Raw genomic sequence first — 19977 nt, 5'->3', positions numbered from 1 at the left:
GATAAACTGATATAACAATTTTATGAAAGCTATAAATCATCTTAAGTGGATATCGTTTGGTTAAAACGTATAATAATGCATTTTTGAGTTTTCTGGCAAGGCTGGTCTTATCGTTTTCGTTAGCGTCAAGCTAAGCCTTTGGATGTTAGCCGGACTAGCAGGCTAATTATTAGCAGTATGATAACTAACGGGCTAGTTAGGTACGGCGACCTAAATCTTAAAAGAAAAGTGCTTACATTTTTACGTGATTTAAAACACTGACATGTTTTATTGGTTAAGAAGACAACGCATGCATAAATAACGCTGTTTTCTGTTCTGTTCACTAACTTAAGTACACAAAAGAAGTTAGGATGTCAAAGGATTTTACAGAACACCTTGAAAAATTTAATATTCCTGGGCAAGGTTATTATATTCTCACATATTTCCGTTGCTAACACGTATATTATATAGTATATTATATTATACGCATATTATATATATAGATATACTTTTAAAACTCTGTGCAGGCCTGTTTTCACTGCTATTGATGTATACTACATGTAGATACATAACTGATAAAAAATAAGCTGTGTTTTTGTTAAGTCCCATTTTTTTCTAAATAAAAAAAAATTACGAAGCAATAATAATAGTATTATTAAAATATTGTGTCTGTGTCTACAATGATTTCTAAAGGATAATGTGACACAAAGTAACGACTGCTAAATATTTCACTCAAATAAATTATTGTAACGATATTTATAATTTTACAGTTTTTTTCTATATCAATTCCATGCAACTTTGCTGCATATGAGTCAGAGACCTGAATGACCAGACACACAACAGATATGCAAAAACATATGTATTTATTTCTGTCATACTCTGTAATAATTCAAAAGAAAAACAGTGATACAATAAGCATACTTTTTTTCATTTGTACTCTTTTTTTTTGACATTCTAAAATAAAAATACTAGAAAAGGTAAAGACTGCAACACTCTGAGTGCAAAAGAGACACACACGCACACACACACACACACACTCGGACACCACTGTGCTTATGTTACACTCCCATAGTGCAACAAATGCGTCCACTGATTAAACTAGAGAATATTTACACACTGCAAAAACCCAAAACTGCAAAGAGATTGTGTGTGAATGAAAGTGTTGTGTATCAGCCACTATTCGAACTTTTTTATTTTAAAATTATCTTACATATCGTCATTCTTTTTAATTATGATGTATACATACTGATTCATTTTCTTATTTTTTTTTTCTCCGACATCTAGGAAACTAAACATTTTGTATATCTGAAGATCCCTTTGTATGGGTAAAGTATAAGTGCACTGGAAAGTTACTGCAAACGACTCTGGAGGAACAATAATTGGCTCTTTCGTTGTAGGTGGTAAAAGAACAAACCCAGGAGCATTCTCTAAGTATGCCACAAAAACCCGTATTCTAGAACATTTCATATTTCACGACATTTCACATTAGAATCAGAATGTATCAAAGAACATTTGCATCACAAGTGTTCTAGAACCTGTCGGGCATCATTTCAGGTTCCATGAATGTGACTCTGGGAAATCATTGCGTTGAGTGGTATACGTCTGGTACTGAGATCTGTTCTAAACTCACAATGCAAATATCTGTATGGTTTCGTATTTGCCCAGAAACCTGAAAATTTCCATTTTGGCTTTTTCGTCCTTATAGCACTTAGAAACTATAAAGACACATAGTTAGTTTAACCATAACGCCATGAGGGAATCCTGTTTTTTATGTCTGCATCCCAGTTTGCATACTGTGCATTGTATATATTTGGCAAGATGCGAATATTTGTGTTTCCCAAATTATGTCTATTATCACAATATTTGATATCGCATTATTTGATGTACTCTGACACAATTTTTACACTTGCGTCTTTTTAAGTTTATAGTTGTAGATTACGAATTTAGCTAAATGGTAAAAGTTCACCCAAAAATGAAAATGTGCTGCGGTTTACTCATCCTTGGGCAAGATGTAGATGAGTTTGTTTCTTCATCATAACATATTTGGAGAAATATAGAATTACGTCACTTTGCTGATGATTCCTCTGCAGTTAGAAGACCAAACGGCTGATAAAATCTTCAAGTAATCCGCACAGATGCAGCCCATCATTTCATTTCTTGTGAAATAAAAAGCTTTGTGTTTGTAATCAAATGCCTAAAGTAATGTGAACAAAAAAAAAGCAACTATCCATAATCCATAATGATGCTTTTTTTTTCCAGTGAAAAATCCATCTGTTCTGATCAAGACACAACTTGAACGGCCTGAGGGTGAGTACATTTTAATTTTTGGGTCAGCTGTTCCTATAATGTCATAGTAATACATGGTTTCTTAAGGTAATGCGTTCAAAAGTATGTATTTGTAGCACACAGTTTAAGTATGCAAACTGGAATGCAAGTGCATACGAAGAACACTATACTGTTACTGCCATCTACTGGTAAATTGTAGTACTGCATCTGTGGGGGTCTACAGAACTGATCACCCCTCTGACACTGTTGTGTATTTTCATTGTAGTGACCGTAATGTTATAAGTATGATTATTTACCTTCATTTCATTGTAAACCTTTATGACATCATTCTACTGACCTTAAAGCCCCTCCCTAAAGTCTTTTTTTTTTTTAAGTCACAGTGAACCCAGGTCTCCAAGGCAATGCTTTTTACTTGGATGCCAGCTTTGTACATGTGTATGTGAGCACGTGCTGATACAATTTTTGAAAAGTGCCTGTATTTAATGTGCATGTGTACACGGTTTACATTGAACAGTGTCTTTTTGTTGGTTTAATGTGTATTAAATAAGCATTAGGACGTGTGATTGTGCGATGGGGATGGCAGTGAGGGGAGGGGCTTCAGACAACCGGCCCCGTCTTTAGGGGTGTGGCTTGATCACACCTGAGCATACGTCAATCAGAACTTCAACATGACATCACAGTCCCGCCCATAGCAGTGCAAAGAACTACAGAGCACAGTGTCTCCGTGGCAAAAAGCTGTACAGTAGAGCATAAAACAGAGTTTGTGTTGCCATTTTTAATTGGCAGATAAACATCTTCATTGGTCCCTCAAATTACTGACGGCAAAGCCAGCCGATTGCTAAATCACCCCAACACCATTGCTCATTGGCTATTCTACATCAAATGAAGACTTAAAAGGGCACTGTGAATCCTCAAACCATCCACATTCGGTATGTTAAAGGGATAGTTCAGCTAAAAATGCCAATTCTATCATTCTTTTCATTCCAAACGTGCGTCTATGGAACACAGAAGAATAATTTTTTTAAATAATTGCTTCAACTGTGCTGTGAAAGTCAGGGAAGTCCAAAACAACATTAGATCTCATTGGCTTTCATTGTTTAGACAAAAGAAAGAAGCCGTGCAGGTTTGGAATGACACAGGTTTTCAGTAAACGATGACAGAATTCTCTATTTTGGGTGAATCTCTTTTAGGCCCGAGACATACTCTATGCAAGTACATGAACGCAATACTTGGTTTCTCACATTATTGGGATGTGAAATGCATCACAATTAATAATGAAAGAAGAAGTTGCATTCTAAGCCGCCTTCTGTGTTTTTTTTTTTTTTTTGTGTGAAATAATTATGTTTAGCAAGCTGCATGAATAATAACATATCTCATCTGAGACATTTAAAAATATAACTCTATAAAGGGTTGCAGGGATGATGTATTTTGTTGGCCAACCCAGATGTTTGCATCACCTTGGTTTCATTAACAAAAAGCCAGATTTTTCCAAATACCAGCTACACAAAACATTTTCAATTCAGATTTAAAGTTGGAACGTTTGAGTTGGAATGTGTTTCAATTTTACTATTAATGAGGATTGTATGATTTTTGAATAATATCTGTACTTAAATGCAAGATATTTAAAGTGTACCTAGGTATACTTGCAGTCGATCTATTCAAGAATATTATTATTAGTATATCTTTAGTTGGACTTCAGCACTATATACTTCCATACAGTTAATGTGCATTAAGTACAACATTAGTTCCAATAGCAGACTTTGTACTAAAAGTACAATTGCAGGGTATTATTATTAAGTGCATAAATATGTAAATGCGTTTGTAGTATACTGGTATACTATGCATGGAATAATTGTATTTCAAAAACATTTTAGCATATTTATTTTTTCAGGGTCTATTGCTTTCGTAAAATACTGAGATTAGTGAAAAATTAAAATTCTGATAGTTGATGGCAGCCATTGACTTCCATGGTATTTTTCCATACTGTGCAAGTCAATGGATACCGACATACGTTTAGATACCAGCATTCTTCAAAATATCATCTTTTGTGCTCAACATAAAAAAGATACTCTTACAGGTTTGGAACTCAAACGTTACTAAATGATGACAGAATTTTCATTTTTGGGTGAACTGTCCCTTGTAAGAAACCAATCGCTTTAAAACTATTAGCCATGCATTTGTTTGTATGCTTGCATTTAGTATATTTCTTGCCCCAAATTGCACGATCTGATTCCAGAGATACACAAAGAAAGGAGTTTACTCTCCTGCCGTTTTAAAGCTGTGCTTGACTTGCTAGTGGGCAAACTCTTACGATTCACATATAGTCAAGTGTGCTTGAATGCACCAGCATGGCTCTCTGATTGCATGGTAAAGCTATAGATGGAGCCTTGATGCACAGCATCTTATCAGAGTAAATGATGGCCTGGTCTTTTCTTTCTGAGCCTTTTCAGTATGATATTGCCTGCCCTTGACTCTTGCCGCAGTGATATATGAGCATGTAAACTGACAGTATGTCTGCATAGTGCTTCATAAAAGGAACGGTGTCTGTATTCAAGATATTATCTGACATGGTAGAAGAAAAGATTTATGAATTTTCATCATCCAATCCCTGACCATGTGCACCCGCAATGGCCATACACAAACCGCCCATGCTAATTTCGTACCAGTAGTATTATGCGTATGACTGTCATGTAGCTGTTAAAGTTGAACATTCAAGAAAGTAGTTGAACAGCACCAAATGTTAGGCCGTAAAGCAGCTGATATTAATGTGTGTCTGTGAGCTTACAGCGCTCACAATTGAATGCACCAGCTGACCTTGCAAAACAGAAAGTGCCCTCGCGGTTTATCTGACCGCACGCTCAATATCTGACCAACTGCCCGAGCTTTACTTTAATAACTCCGTTATCTCATAATCCAATCCGATCTAATATCTCAAAATCCAGCCGATCGCCTTCAAGTCCAACCCAGAAGTCATAGGAACGACAACCTGACACCTCACGATCCGACATTTAAAATACAGACACCAAAAAATATAGCATTTTCAAATAAACTCTCCATATGAAAAACAATGAACAAAAGCGCCGTCCATGCCGTATAACCAAATGCATAGGCATTAAAAACAATGTGTTTTCTCAATGGAATTACTGCACATATTTCACCACACATTATAGATTATTTCCCCAGACACACGGATGAGTGCCAAATATAGAAACACCCCAAAAAAGGATATAAAATAAATAGAAAGACCATTTCGAAGAGGACAAATATCATCTCATGGGTAAAAGTGTACTCTTTTTCACTCGTAGATCTCACTTCGAGAGTTCCTCTTTATAAAACCGCTAATTATATTTTATATTAAGACAGTTATCTCCAATATAAAAATATCAAATATAAACAGCGATAGGAAACCAGGGAGTTTTGATAATCCTTCACTGTGCTTAGTCCCGCTTCCTGCTAGCTGTCAATCAATATTTGGGCACGCCCCCTCAGTCTCCATGGCTGTAGTTCGCTGGTCACTCTTTATATAGCAGTGTCCCAGAAGACAGTGGTTTGGGTGGAGTACGGAGGGGGCCCGTATTTCTTGCTCCCGTTGGTCTTCTTCCAGCTGGGCAGGATGGGCATGCTGTCCTGCTTGCACAGGGCTTTGTCTGAAGGTCTCTGTCTGGCTTTTATCTCCTTGCACAGGTGACGTTTCTTCTCAATCATCTCCATCATGGTGCTGTCCCCACATGCCCAGGGCATTGGGGGCATCTAATGGGTGGCAAGGGTGAGACAATGTTGGTGCATGCAGAGCTGTTTTTAATTTTGTAGCCCTTATATTTTTTTAAGGGTGAAGGCGTTCACCATGTTCTTTAATAATAAAGGAGGTGTTTAATAATTCATGGCCTCTAATAATGTCAGAGCGGTTAGAATGTATTGCTGTTCAGTTAAATTCTCTCTCTCTCTCTGTCTCTGTCTCACACACACACACACACACACACACACACACAAAATATCTTAATCATGTACACATATATTAAATTGCCCATGCACCTGTACAAACACAAATGAAAACAATTTTATAGGCAACACAAAATCACTATTGCTCTGGTTCAATACCTAGTAGGCTGAAAATTAAGATGAAAGCAAAATATAAACTAATTCAAAATACTGATAAAAATAATAATGGCAGTTTATTTCAGTTTAATGTTGATATGTTGCTAAGCTACCAAAGTGATAATCTAGTAAGTTTAAAAAAAGTGTGGTACGTACACTTTCAGTAAAATCAAATTTTATTTACAATTTGAGACAGCATATGCATTGTTAAATATTAACTTTCACTTTGGGTATTTCAAAAAAGTTTAAATACAAATATATAAACAAATAAATATCACATAAAAAACTTCAGTCTAAATGAAACTTAGAAATGTTGCCATGGTAATTTACTGAAATAAGTTTAAGTTAAAATCATTTCATTATTAAAACTGAAATAAAAATAAATGGATGGTTTTTATAGAAATATTAAAAAAATGAAAAGCGTATACAAACAAAACTGTAGAAATGTAAACCAAATGTAGAAGTAAAAGCTATATTAGTTAATATTTGTGTATAAATAAAACTAAAATAACACAGATTTGAAATTAAGGATACTTGTAATGCTGCCTTAAATTTAGTCTAAAACAAAGGTTTTATGAGGCAGAATAGTAAAGTTGTCTAAATAAAATGAAGTTTTGCCAACTAGGTTTTGTAACCGAGCACATACTTCAGACATGCACACACACATACATACAGTACACACACGTTTGTGCTTTTGAGAAAGGAAGCAGCAGACAGACACAGAAACTACAGTGGACGCGGAGAAGGAGAAGACATTTTGAAGGTTTTATTTTTTTGTTTTGTCTGGGTTAGTTTTATCCCTCAATTTTTAGGTTTATTTGGGTTAGTTCAATTACAGCTGCTAACAATCAAACACACAACTGGGGAGTGAGAGTAGATCAGACAACATATTAAATGTGTTTTATGTCTTATTATATTCTATTCTATCAAGTAATTGTGTTCACGTCATATCTGTTCTGTGTGTATTCCTATAAAAAAGTGTGTTTCGTCAGTTGTGATATAAAGAGTGTGTTTTGGTGAGTTTGTGTAGTAAGTTGTGTAACTGACTCCCCAGTCTCTGTGAAAGTGACTTTGATGTGGAAAACATAATCATCATTACAGGATTTCTGTACATAATACAATAGCTCTAAAAACCTGCTCAAATAAGGCCACACAGACAAACAGGAGAGAGCATTTGACACTGATATAAATGCCAAGTCTGGGATACATGTATATACACACATCAAACAGCCGTTTCTTTAAATTTACCCGTTGAATAAAAAATACTGCACTTTATTTAAATGGCACTTTACTTACAGCTCTTTCTTTTAAAGCAAACATCAAAAAACTTCCATTGAGGTCAGTAAGACTTTGATATTAGATAAGATTGCTATTTCAAGTAATCCTGAAAAAATAATGTAATGTAGAACGATTTCTGAAGGATCTTGTGAAATCTTATATATATATATATATATATATATATATATATATATATATATATATATATATATATATATATATATATATATATATATATAATTTCTTGTGCTAAGCAATGGTTAATCACATCCAAAATAAGTCAAAACAAAACAATATATGTGTGTGTGCTGTGTATATTTATTATGTATATAGATAAATACGCACATGTACAGTATATATATTTAGAAATGTTTTTATTAACATGCATATAAATGACTGTATATATATAAATAAATTTCATATATATATAATAACATTTTTCTTTAATATATACATGGATGTGTGTGTATTTATATATACAGAATTAATATACACAGCACACACACATATTATGTACACAATATTTTGGATGTGATTAGTCGGTGCCCAGCAGTAAAATGTCATAATTTGTTTTACTGTTTTTTGGTTAAATAAATAGAGTCTTGGTGAATATGAGGATGTCAATGCCTTTTTTGTATTATTTCATTATCTTGGAGCTGTATGCATTAAAATGTTACCTACAGAATAAAATAATTCAATCAAGTTCAGTCATATGGCATATGCTTTGGATTGAGGCTCCAGTTTTTCCAGTTTCATGGCATTAAACAGCTGTGTTTGATGTCTGTACATCTGAGGAACCCAACCACAACGTCTGAAACGTTGTGATAGAGACCGAACAGATTGAGGATGCTGCGGGTCGAGAGTAAAGCTGTCCGCCGCCACTCTAAAGAGGTTCTCATTCAGATTCAGATCAGTTTAAACTGATCACTCTCAAGTGCTTAAACTGTCTGATGTATAAAACCCTGATTGTGGATCTCTTGGCATAAACTCGCAGAGGACAAATTAAATGTGAGAGCCTCTTCAGAGCATGATGGGAAGGCAGCCCTGATCTGGACCAAACACAAACAACACACACATACGCATCTACATAGACAGACGATGAGCGCCGCGAGCCAAACGAAACGCACGGTTAGCGGAAGCAGCAGACAGAATAGGATATATACGCAGCCGTGGGGGTCAAAGGTCAAAGACATGAAGGTGTTGTTGACAGACACCGAGACAGGAACCGAACTCCACACGCATGCCATATCTCGCTCATTCTGAGGAATAAGGGGGTTGTACCTGGAACGGGGTCCCGCACGGATGGTCGGAGGCGTGTCTTTGGGGCGTTCCCACAGGGGACGGGACTCCTGATGTGGACGCCGAGCGGCCGAGTTTACACCCGGCTTTTGTTTCTAAAATGAAAGAGAATATGTCAAAGTGCCCCTGTTATGCATTTTTGAAAAGGAGCTTTTATGCAGTGTACGCTAAGTGAATGAAAACATCCTTTAGAGCTTTAAAACTAAAAGTGCAACGTGTATAAAGCTATCGTCTCTCAAAAGACGAACGAGGCGTTTTTTAAACGAGTCCCAAGCTGTTTCATATTGATGTCAGTGCTGAAAGCTTCCAAACGCTGCTTTAAATGAAATAAACCAATCACCAGAGGGGTTTGGAAAAATTAATAATTGAACGAATCGCTTGGGAGTCATTAAATAAATAAATGCATATTAAAAGAAAATGAAGGGGTTTTTTTTGCTTGCAGGTATGTCAAACTGTTGTTTAGGACTCCCAAAACCAAAATATTAACTCATAATTGGGGCATTTTAAATACTTAATGTGAACATCTTCATTTGTTTTTATGAATAGGACGCACCTCCAAGCATGGTGGTCGGGCTGATGGAGGAGCGGCCGAACCGACTGGGTGTGGCTGTGGGCGTGGCTGATTGTCCTGTGGGCGTTTCCCAATCCTGTGATTTCGGAGAAGAGCTACGAAGGGCTCTGTCCCTGCTGTCACTTCTGCCTTTACTTTCACCTAAAAGAGAGAAAAAGAGGTAGAGATTTGAGTATGCAGTATAATATTCCAGCTCTCTGTTTTTATGAGAATGATTTTGCAGTTTCACAGATGAGTGCTTGAATTTGTAATAATGTTGCAGTACATATACATTATCCCTAGGTGTCACAAAAGAGATACAACTAATTCCACACTATCTTACTGCTATTTACAGAGTATTCAGTATGCATATTGTGCAAAAATTTCTGCTTGCATGACATATAAAATTTATATAATATGATAACAGTTTTCTTTCACATACTATAAAAAAAAAAAAAAAAAATATATATATATATATATATATATATGCTATATTAAATATATGTCTACAATGTGGCATAGTATGCTAAATATGCATAATTACATAGTAAACAAAGCATTGAATAAATATTTCAAAAATAACAATAGAAGACGTTTACTTATGCTCAGACTTCACATTTCTTTGTTTTTACAATCCATTCTTTCCTCTTTCATACAGTCAATCCCTTTATCTTTGTGTTTTTTCATTTCATCTCTCTCTTAATCTCTCTCCCCTCACAGGGGATCCATTAGCAGTCACATTCATCACGTCTTTCACTGGCTCTGAAGACATTAGGGAAATTGCTTTACTAACAGATGAAAGCTTTTCAATTATTTCAGCTGGCAAGAGTATCTGAATGCGTGTCCATATCTTCCATATAGATGTGTGCCTAGCTATATCGTCTGACACTTATGGGCGTTGGAATTGAAGGTGACATCAGCATATGTCATCAGTGTGTGTGTGTGTGTGTTTGTGTATGTCTAGTGACTGAAGCCTAATAAAAGGCATGAGCTACTTCAGTTCATTCCAGTTCATGCAGCACTGCATCTAGGGTTGCAAAACAGAATTGTGCCATGCTGATTGAATCTTACATTCTTTTTAGCATTTAATTCATTTCAGGTGAATCTTTCAATCTTCTCTACATGCACATAGCATCTCCTTTTTTAGATTTGTGAGCTGTAAACTGTTTCTGTTTAAAAAAAAAAAGAAACTTGAAAACCAACTGACTGGTTCTTACAAATTTGAATTATAACCATACAGTGCGGCACAACCATTGTTGTCTGATTTCCAAATTAATGACTCTTATGAATCAGCTCTTTTAGTGAATCACAGACTACCGTAGTCTGACTACTGAAAGAATTTTCTGAATAACATACAAAATCCACAACAAGTGTACTCAGATGTTCGATTTAATGACTGTTAAGGGTTGGTTCTTTTTAGTGAATCAAAAAAATATACAATACGGCATAATATAACCAGTGCCGTTTTCCAGAATGAACGATTCTTAAGCGATTCTCAAGAGACGATTCTTTTAGGGAATCATAAACATACACTAATAGAACAACCAGTGTTGGATGATTCCTGAAATAATGACTCTTATGAGTTAATTTTCACGAATCATAAACATACAGTTTGGTAATGTGATCTTACTGAACGAATTACACTTATGACCCGATACTTTTTAGTCAATAAAGCACAGCTTACAACTCCTTGTGAGATTTATTTCAGTTATTTTTTACGACAATTAAAATTTAAAGCTATTATATTTTTTGTCTGTATTATTTTTTTTTGTCACAGAAATTTCATGAAAAAATTATATAGAAGATATATAGGCTATATTTGTTTTTTTGTGTAAAGAAATGACCCATTTCGCATTTTGGCTTATTTTGCATTCTGGTCTCACATTAGCTACTCTAAAACCTTATTTACCGTACTTTATCTCTTTGGTAAACCCACACACACACTGTCTGGCCACGTCTGTTGAAATCCCATTAGTCTGTGGTGTCCTGATCCATTAGTCTACATTTAATTAGTGTCCACTGTCATTAGCGTTGGCTGCTAATGCTAAGACTGCTACAAATTTATCATATTTACTTATTAACATGCACACGGTCAATGCCTGGATGTAGTCTGTGTGTGTGAATGTCCATTAGCAGAGGGAATTTTAGGTGTATGTTGGCAGTACTGTGTTCTTGTCAGTGTTCACAGGGTCAGGTTGTTCTACAAGGCTTTTCTGCAAACAGCAGCCAACATAGAAACATGTTCTTCTCATCCAGTTAGAGTGAAATGCCATGCCAAATATCTTTTGGCACTCAGAGGTAATGGACATAAACAACACCAAAGAAACAAGTCTAAAAGGCACAGCAGGAGCCAAACAAAACAGGTTGTAGTTCATCTCCAGAGTCAGATCTCATTTGGGATCTAAAGATCAGCCTCCGATTGCACCAAACCACTTTTAGCGATCATTGGGTTATAATTACAACTAAGAGTTTTCTTAGCTTAAGGCATTTGTCAGACTCAGCCTCAGAGGTCGGGAGAAACAGATGATCATAGAGGCCAGTTTCAGTGTAAGAGTAAAAAAAAAAAGCAAAGCAAATTGTGTGATAAAGTTTCAAATGAGACATAAAGTCTCAATGTGGAATAAAACGTTGCATTAATGAGGTTTAAAGCCGCAGTGCAAGATATAAAGTCACGTTGTAAGATATAAACTCGCAATTATGAGAAAATAAAGTAGCATTTGAGACATAAAATTACAACTGGGAGGAATTCAGTTGCAATTACCCTTATTTTTTATTTATTAGTTCATTTTTATACTGAGGTGGAAAAAAGGATTTAACAGATGAGACTTAAACCACTACTAGGACAAGCAAAGATATGAAACAAACAAAAAAAAATATATATATTATATCAACATATATATACTATATATATATATATATACACACACACATACACATTACTTTTTAAAATGTATTTATATGATATAAATTAAATGATGTAAATATGGGTAAATATTTATAATTAAAATACATGCTGCATGCATGTGTTTTATATATATATATATATATATATATATATATATATATATATATATATATATATATATTATGTAACACATATATTATGTAAAAAAATATAATCAACATGAATTGTTTGACAGTACTAAAAGTTATTAGATTATATATATATATATATATCACATCCAAGATACAAGTGTTTGTTTGCATTATATTTGTATTGTGTATATTATGTATATATAAATACATACACATACAATATGAGAGAGAGAGAGAGAGAGAGAGAGTTGTCATATGAAAGTTATCTATGCTGCCATAAAGGTGAAAACAGAGGTGCTTTGAAACTGCCAGAATGAAATTGTCATAATGGAAAATATAACACTATATGTAAGTATTTTGTTGCACTGGAGTCAGTTTGTCTCTGTTTAATGGCACATTCTGGAAATAATTTCTTCTCAATCACATTCTCTGTTCTCAGCCCGACAGCTAACCTGATCTGCCATTATGTTCATGTTACACAGATCAGCTCTCCATGTCACAGCAGGCCACAATGTAAGCACTTCTGTGCCTCTAAATTATGCTAATATATGCCAACCTCAGAGACATAATGATGAGGAAATATATTAAATGCGTAGGATCATTATTAGTATATGCTAATGTAACCTTAGAGTATGTGAAGTTACCAAGACACTTAATTTTAGAAACTATTAAGCTCTTCGATGCTTCAGGAAAAGCGCTATTACATTTAAATACAGCTGCATGCATTAAGCGTAGCAGGAGACTGCTGTCTGTTAAATCATATTTAAAGCTATTTATGGGTACTGTAGGGCATAATCAAAACAAACCCATATCTCATTTAAATTAGACCGATCCTTAAGACAGATTAATGCACAAACACATTGGCGTGGCACTTGACACTGGCACATGTTCAGACTCTGTATGTCTTTCTGGCGCCGAATGGTGTCATGCTGAGTTGTAGTAGAATTCCCTAATAGAATTCGGACAGGGGTGAGCTGCCCTGAACAGGAAGAGCTCGGTCATTGATTGTTTTTTTCTCTAAATGGGTGGATCTGAAAATATCTAAAAGGTTTAATTAAGAGTGACTTTCAATATGGGATCTGTAGAGAAGAAGGTTTATTCAATCAATGACGCCGCATAAAACTTCTGTAATATTGTGATAATCGGATTATTTGTATAGTGACCAGGCATGCCATAGACATTTGGGCAGATATGACAGTAATTGTTTTTATGTTATGGACGATAGGTCATCTGATAGCTGATACTGTACATACATATATACATGTGTGTGTGTGTGTTCCTGATATTGTTTACTTTAAACATTTTCAGCATTGAGAGTAATAAGGATGATTCAAATCAGCATATGCATTATTTTTTAAATTATGATGACACTGAAGACTGCAATGCCTGCTGAAAATTTAGTTTCGCCATCACAGGAATAAATTATTCTTTAATTTATTCGAATATATCGCAATGTATTAAAAACATTCTGTAATAAAACAGCATTCGCAAGGTTTTAACTCACAAGACTAAAGCTGAATATATCAGAAATGTATGAGGGAATTCTGATCATAATCTCACATGTGCTCACAGCCGTGTTTCTTAGCAGACTGATGTTGAGCTGTAAATGAGAATGAGATACCGGGTTGTTTTGTATCGCTGTGACAGATTCTTCACTATCTCTGGCTTTTCTCTGTGTGTGTGTGTGTGTGTCAGGCAAACACACGCGCGCGCACATACTAATGCCGGCAGCCTGTTAATCTCACACACCTCCACACTCTGTCAGGCACGAAGCCCAAGTCGCAGATCCATGGAAGACATACTGACAGGAGGAGTCTGTGTGTGTTTGTGTGTCTCTGCTGGACTGGGTAGCGTAAAATCGACTGTGATGGACAGACTGACCTGCTTCAGTGTTTGTGTGTGTGTTTACCTGTGTAGCGTATATGCCTTATTATAATAAGCCGAGTTGAGGTTCGGCTTCTTATAAAGGTATGTAAAAAGTGTGTGTGTGTGTGTGTGTATGTGTGGCTCAACATCATAGCCTTGACTCGTTAATCTGAAGTGTTTCAGAATGAATCCATTACAATTTTAATCAAGATGTGAAAGCATCACGAGGAAGGCACTCAACAACCCTCGCAATGCAACAATCTGGCGACCTTCACATTGGATGTGAAGTGGCTCTGTTTGGGTGGGAGAATCTGGGTCATTTTCTCACTCTCTGTAAGCATGCCGAACGGTCTGTGCGTAGGTTGATCGCTCAATTTTTAATCTTTGAACGGGCTCAAACACACACTTGCGCACAGACACACCTGGGGTGATGGAAGTGGACCGTGGAAATAGGACATGAAAGCCATCTCTCCTCCACACATGGGAAAAAATAACAGTCTGGAAAAAAAGTCCTTAGCTGCAGCTCTCAAGACGATTACACACGCTCTTTAAACCCAATCAGGCTTTGCTGTATGAGACAACATCCCTCACTTTGAAGTTGTAACTGAGACGGCTACCAATCGCCCCCAGATATCTCACAGTTAACCCTTCAATTACAGTATTTGCTGGGTTTAACATATGCAGATGTAACTAATTAAAAGTCTTCGTACTTTCTCTAGATGGCTTATTTTTTACTTGCACTGATGTTAATAGGCTGACGATTACTCTGTGTATTTTCGCTTTTAAAAGTTAAATGACTGAGATCTGGTTTGGACATATTCCAGACAGTATTTGTGGCTTAAAAATAATTTAACACAAACAATTTCAAGTGAATGAAACTAACATTAAGGCACAAACCTTAAAATGAACTATTTCATTCTGTTATTTGAACTGTAATTGTTTTATTGTAATTTTTACTGTTTTTGGAGGGTTTATGGTGTTAACACGGTACTACTTCATTGCAATGACATAATTTGAAAAAAAAAAAATCTAAATTGTTCAAATATCATGTTAACATGCATATTGTTTACATCATGTGGCTGTAATTTTGAAACATTTTAACATTAAGAGCTTGTATTTTAACATTAACATTCACTTCCACTGTAAGTGTCTCACTGTAGCCCAGATTCAACCTATTTATTTAAAGAGAAAATTACCGACAAGTTTATATAATTGTTTCTTTTAATCTTCATTACTGTAAAGGTAAACAATATGTAAAAAAATTAGGAAATACGCAATCAAATATCCTGTTATACTATGTACTCTTTATTGACCAATGTATATAACTTTGTTATATGAACTGAAAATTGAATTGCAATTTATAGATTTATAAAACTTGTTTGTTTTCTTTGTTTAAAGGAAAAGGAATTTGTAATAATGTAAAGATTTCACTTTAAATCTAATCTAATAAAATCTTAATCAACATATTAAAATGATTTCTGAAAGATCATGTGACAGTGTGGACTGGAGTAATGATGTTAAAACTTCAGCGTTGTCATCCCAGGGATAAACTGCATTTTAAAATATATTAAAATACTAAATTATAATAATATTTACAAATATTACAATTTATTCTGTAGCTCTGATGAGCATGCAAGACTTGCCTACCCCAAATTTTGATTTTGGTAACAAGTTTAGATCAGTTTTTACTCACCATCCGCTGACTCCTTACTCTTTCGGCTTCCAGAACCTTTCTTCAGCATGTTACGTCCGGAAGAGAACAAGTTGCTGAGCTCATCCAAAGGACTGGTTGGTGTACGACAGCCTCGACCTCCCGACCCTGAGCTCGAGCCCGACGCGGTGGAGACGTTTTGCATGGACCCTCCGTGCACGCTAGAGGAATTCGAGAGCCGCCCGCTCTCACGCGATCCGTGCGGAACTCCAGAGGCGCTGCGAGGAATCGTCCCGGTCATGAGAGCGTCGTACGGCGGGGGACGCTTCAGGGTGAGCGGCGTCAAAGCGCGACCCATACTGACAGGGGACGGGCAGGCGGAGTGGCTCCTTGGGTAGCCATGTGCCGCAGAAGACCCGCCGCTTTTATACTGCGCAGATGGCAGAGGAGGAGCAGACGAACGTCCTGATGCTGTGATTGTTTGTTGCTCCTTAGTCTCTGCTGACTTCTTATGATGATGATGGTGGTGGTGGTGGTGGTGGTGGTGTTTACCGGACACCTGCTGCGCCTCCAGCTGTGGTCCAGGGTCGGCGCTAGTTGGGGATGCACCTGGTTTCCCATACCCCATGTTGTCCAACATGGGCAGTTTGGTGACATCCAGTGGAGTAAGGGGGGATTCGTCAGAGTTGGGGGAGCATTGGGCTGGTGCAGGTGGGAATACTAGTAGAGGAGGTCGATGGGAAAGCAGATTCGGGAACGGGGCGGGAATGTCACACAGCGAACCACGTGGAGTGGTGGGTCGTGTAAGTTCGACTTCCGGCACCAAAGGAGTGGAACATTGCTCCCATCGCGACTGAGCGTGGTCTAAAGATGAAGGTAAATCATCGTAAGCTGGATACTTCATCTCCTCGTACACACTTTCACCTTGGTCGTCCTCTTCATTGCCGTTAGCTCCTGCAATTCGACTGAAGTCTCGTAAGATGTTCCCCACCATCTCTATATAAACAGGTTCCGTTTCATCGTCAGTATCAGGGGCGGGGCTTTGATTCTGAGACGCAGACTTTTTTTTGTGTTGCCGCGGCAGAGAGGCCGACTTTGCCTTACTGCCGTGGTTTTGGATGTAAGACTCGTCAAAGGATGTGCTGAGTTGGGTGTTGGGGTTGCGTTTGGGTTTGGGTGGAGGCATGCGACGGTACTCTTCACTGCAGGGGCGGGATTTAGACGCTGTGGGAGAGAGAACAAAAGTGTGATTTCTTTAGGATTTCTGTTAGCGCTGTATGGAATTCAACAGTACGGCTAATATAAAGTACATAGTATCGGTGGGAAATATGATATCATGATATGAGTAACTGTATTTTACAGTAATGATATATTGATTTCTTGCTTTAAATAAGGCGTTTATGACATAAATTTTTTGGATTATTTATTTATTGTAGAACAAAGGCAGCATACACGGCTAACAATAACTATATACAAGCCAACGTTTGCATTAAAGGTAAATAAAGAACACCCAGGGGTGAATTTTAACTATTAATGACATCAAAAATTTAATTCATCATAATTCTTGTTTATGGTGTCAGTATCCAAAAACTAATACTAATAAGAATAAAAAAAGTAATCAACTAAGCAATAGGACCAAAACTACAGTAGAGCATATAAGAAAGATGCTACATTGCATAAAATAATAATAATAAAATAATTTATAAAACACTGCATATTCTTCACTGTGTAAATTAAATATATTTATATTTTCTTATTAAAATTACAACAGTGATTTAGTCAAGAGCAGTGAGAGATTTTCTCTCTTTTGTTGTTTGATCAACATGAATGACAGACAGCAGGAATATTAGGCTGCTGTCACTTTAAGAGCTGCCCAGATCCAATATACTGTTACACGTGTGTTTTCTTTCTCGGCTGTTTGCTTTTACTTAAGACCTATATTAGTTTGTTTACCTGGCACACACAAGTGTGCGTTTTAAACCTCTCAAGGCCTCAATACTCACATAGTCTCCCAATACTCTCAAAAAGGTGCAAATAATAACTTTTAGCTATCCTATAGCACAGCAATGACCTTGTTACTGAAATAGAGATGAAATCTGAAAATATTAGCACTGCTAAGCCTTAGCAGAAGGGTAGCCCAGTCAGCATCTATGATTTTTAATGTCATTGCTAACCCACAAATCCGTATAGGGCTGCACAGCGCCATTACTAGTCTACTGTGCATGTGATCTTCTTTGATGCTTTAAGTTTTATTCGTTTTGCTCGCATCATGTCTCACCACTGCCCTCTCAGTACAGTTACTAATCCTGAATGTGTGCGGTTATGAAGTGAGTTAATAGGCTTCTCTAAGGACTTTTTAGTGAGAATAGAGTTTAACACTCTGCTTGAGACGGGATTAATTATACACAGCTGAGCTACCAGTGCTGAGAAATGAGTAAAGCAGGGCACACTCGCTGTGTGTGCAGATGTGTTCTTATTTACAGGGTCTCTACGCCGCACTGAGCAGGGCATATCTGTAGAAGCTGTGTTTTTTGGGGTATAATAGGATATATATATATATATATATATATATATATATATATATACACACACACCCACATATACAGTTCTGCTCATAATTTACATACTCCTTGCAGAACATACAAAATTTTAATAATTGTTAAGTTTACATACCCATAAATTAGGGCTGGGCGATATTGCTTCTATTTTTTTATATCAGTCGATATCGATAATTATTCAGATAAATGTCAAATCTTTTCTCTTTTTTTTTTTTTTTTACTTTTCAAAGTTAAAGTTGTAGAAACCTGACTATTAATTTTCTTTAACAAAATAAAGAAAAACAAAAACAGATTTGGGTTGTCTGATAATATGAATAATATTAATGCAATAATAATATCACTTAGAAATTAATATTTGATCTTTGTTCATTATTAAAAGTAGGCTTACATCTGTAAGAATGTAAGCAACTTCAGTTTTATATGGTTACATTTATTCTGGCCAAGTTTGATTACTGTTTTTTTTTAATAAAGCATTGGTCTCTGGTAGTAGAATGCATTTAAATCATGATAAACACATTTCCACCGTTTCATATTTTCTTTTTTTATTGGATTATCAGGCAAAATTTTACTTATTTTGTCTTTTGAGAAAGATGTATTTATGTAGCTCCTAAAGTCCAGTACTGAACTAAAAAAATTTGATTGTTAAACAACATATATACACATTATCATCCTGTTCAAAAGTTTACATTCATTAATGCATGTATATGAAAATTTACATTCTGCAAGGGGTATGTAAACTTATGAGCACAACTGTATACATACATACACACACACACACACACACACACACACACACACATATATATATATACACATATTGAATCTATATAGCTAAATTCCTTTTGCAGTTTAATAGGAAAATAAATGTAGTTTATTTATGATATGTATTTATATGATCTTGATAAATTGCCTTTCCACTTCCAGTGAAATGGTACAAACCGATAGACACTTATGCCTTGTGCCCTGTGAAATTCACTTTGCATTATTGGCAATTGGAATTCACCCTGCCAGTAACTGGTGATGTCAGCTCGAGATGCTAAGCTTTGTGGGAAGAGTTCATGGAATAATCAAACAGGCACAAACAGGCAGTTTCCTACACACACTGGAGGGCGGAGAGAAAGAACTAGAGTGGAGGAAACTAGGTCATTTTAACTTCATGAATGAATTTCATCCTGACTAATCATCTCAGCGGAAAGCGACTGTTTCAATTTCTTTTCCGCCCTCCCCCTCTTGTTTACTCACTCGCTCATTCTCCATCTTTCTGTCATTTCTCAGCTGGCTCAGAGAAGGGCAACTTGACTGACCCGTTTCTTCCAGCAACGGCAGAGCGGTGTGTGTGTGTGTGTGTGTTTGTTTTTGTGTCTACTTGTGTGTCTCCT

The 19977-nt window shown here is 36.2% G+C and overlaps 1 protein-coding gene across 1 annotated transcript in view; it reads right to left on the bottom strand.

Moving 5' to 3' along the window:
* Positions 1 to 1810: 1810 nt before the first annotated feature.
* nyap2a (neuronal tyrosine-phosphorylated phosphoinositide-3-kinase adaptor 2a) overlaps positions 1811 to 19977 on the bottom strand; it is a 35368-nt gene continuing 17201 nt past the window's right edge. The window contains exons 4-7 of the mRNA XM_043259863.1: positions 16083 to 17264; positions 9491 to 9649; positions 8920 to 9032; positions 1811 to 6015 (exon numbers count right to left, since the gene is read on the bottom strand). Of these exons, the coding sequence (XP_043115798.1) occupies positions 5785 to 6015; positions 8920 to 9032; positions 9491 to 9649; positions 16083 to 17264 (1685 nt within the window). The 3' untranslated portion in view covers positions 1811 to 5784. The remainder of the gene's footprint in view (positions 6016 to 8919; positions 9033 to 9490; positions 9650 to 16082; positions 17265 to 19977) is intronic.

This window comes from Puntigrus tetrazona, chromosome 15 (genome assembly GCF_018831695.1).
Source record: "Puntigrus tetrazona isolate hp1 chromosome 15, ASM1883169v1, whole genome shotgun sequence".
Taxonomy (NCBI): Eukaryota; Metazoa; Chordata; class Actinopteri; order Cypriniformes; family Cyprinidae; genus Puntigrus; species Puntigrus tetrazona.
This window is presented reverse-complemented; position numbering and strand designations above follow the sequence as displayed.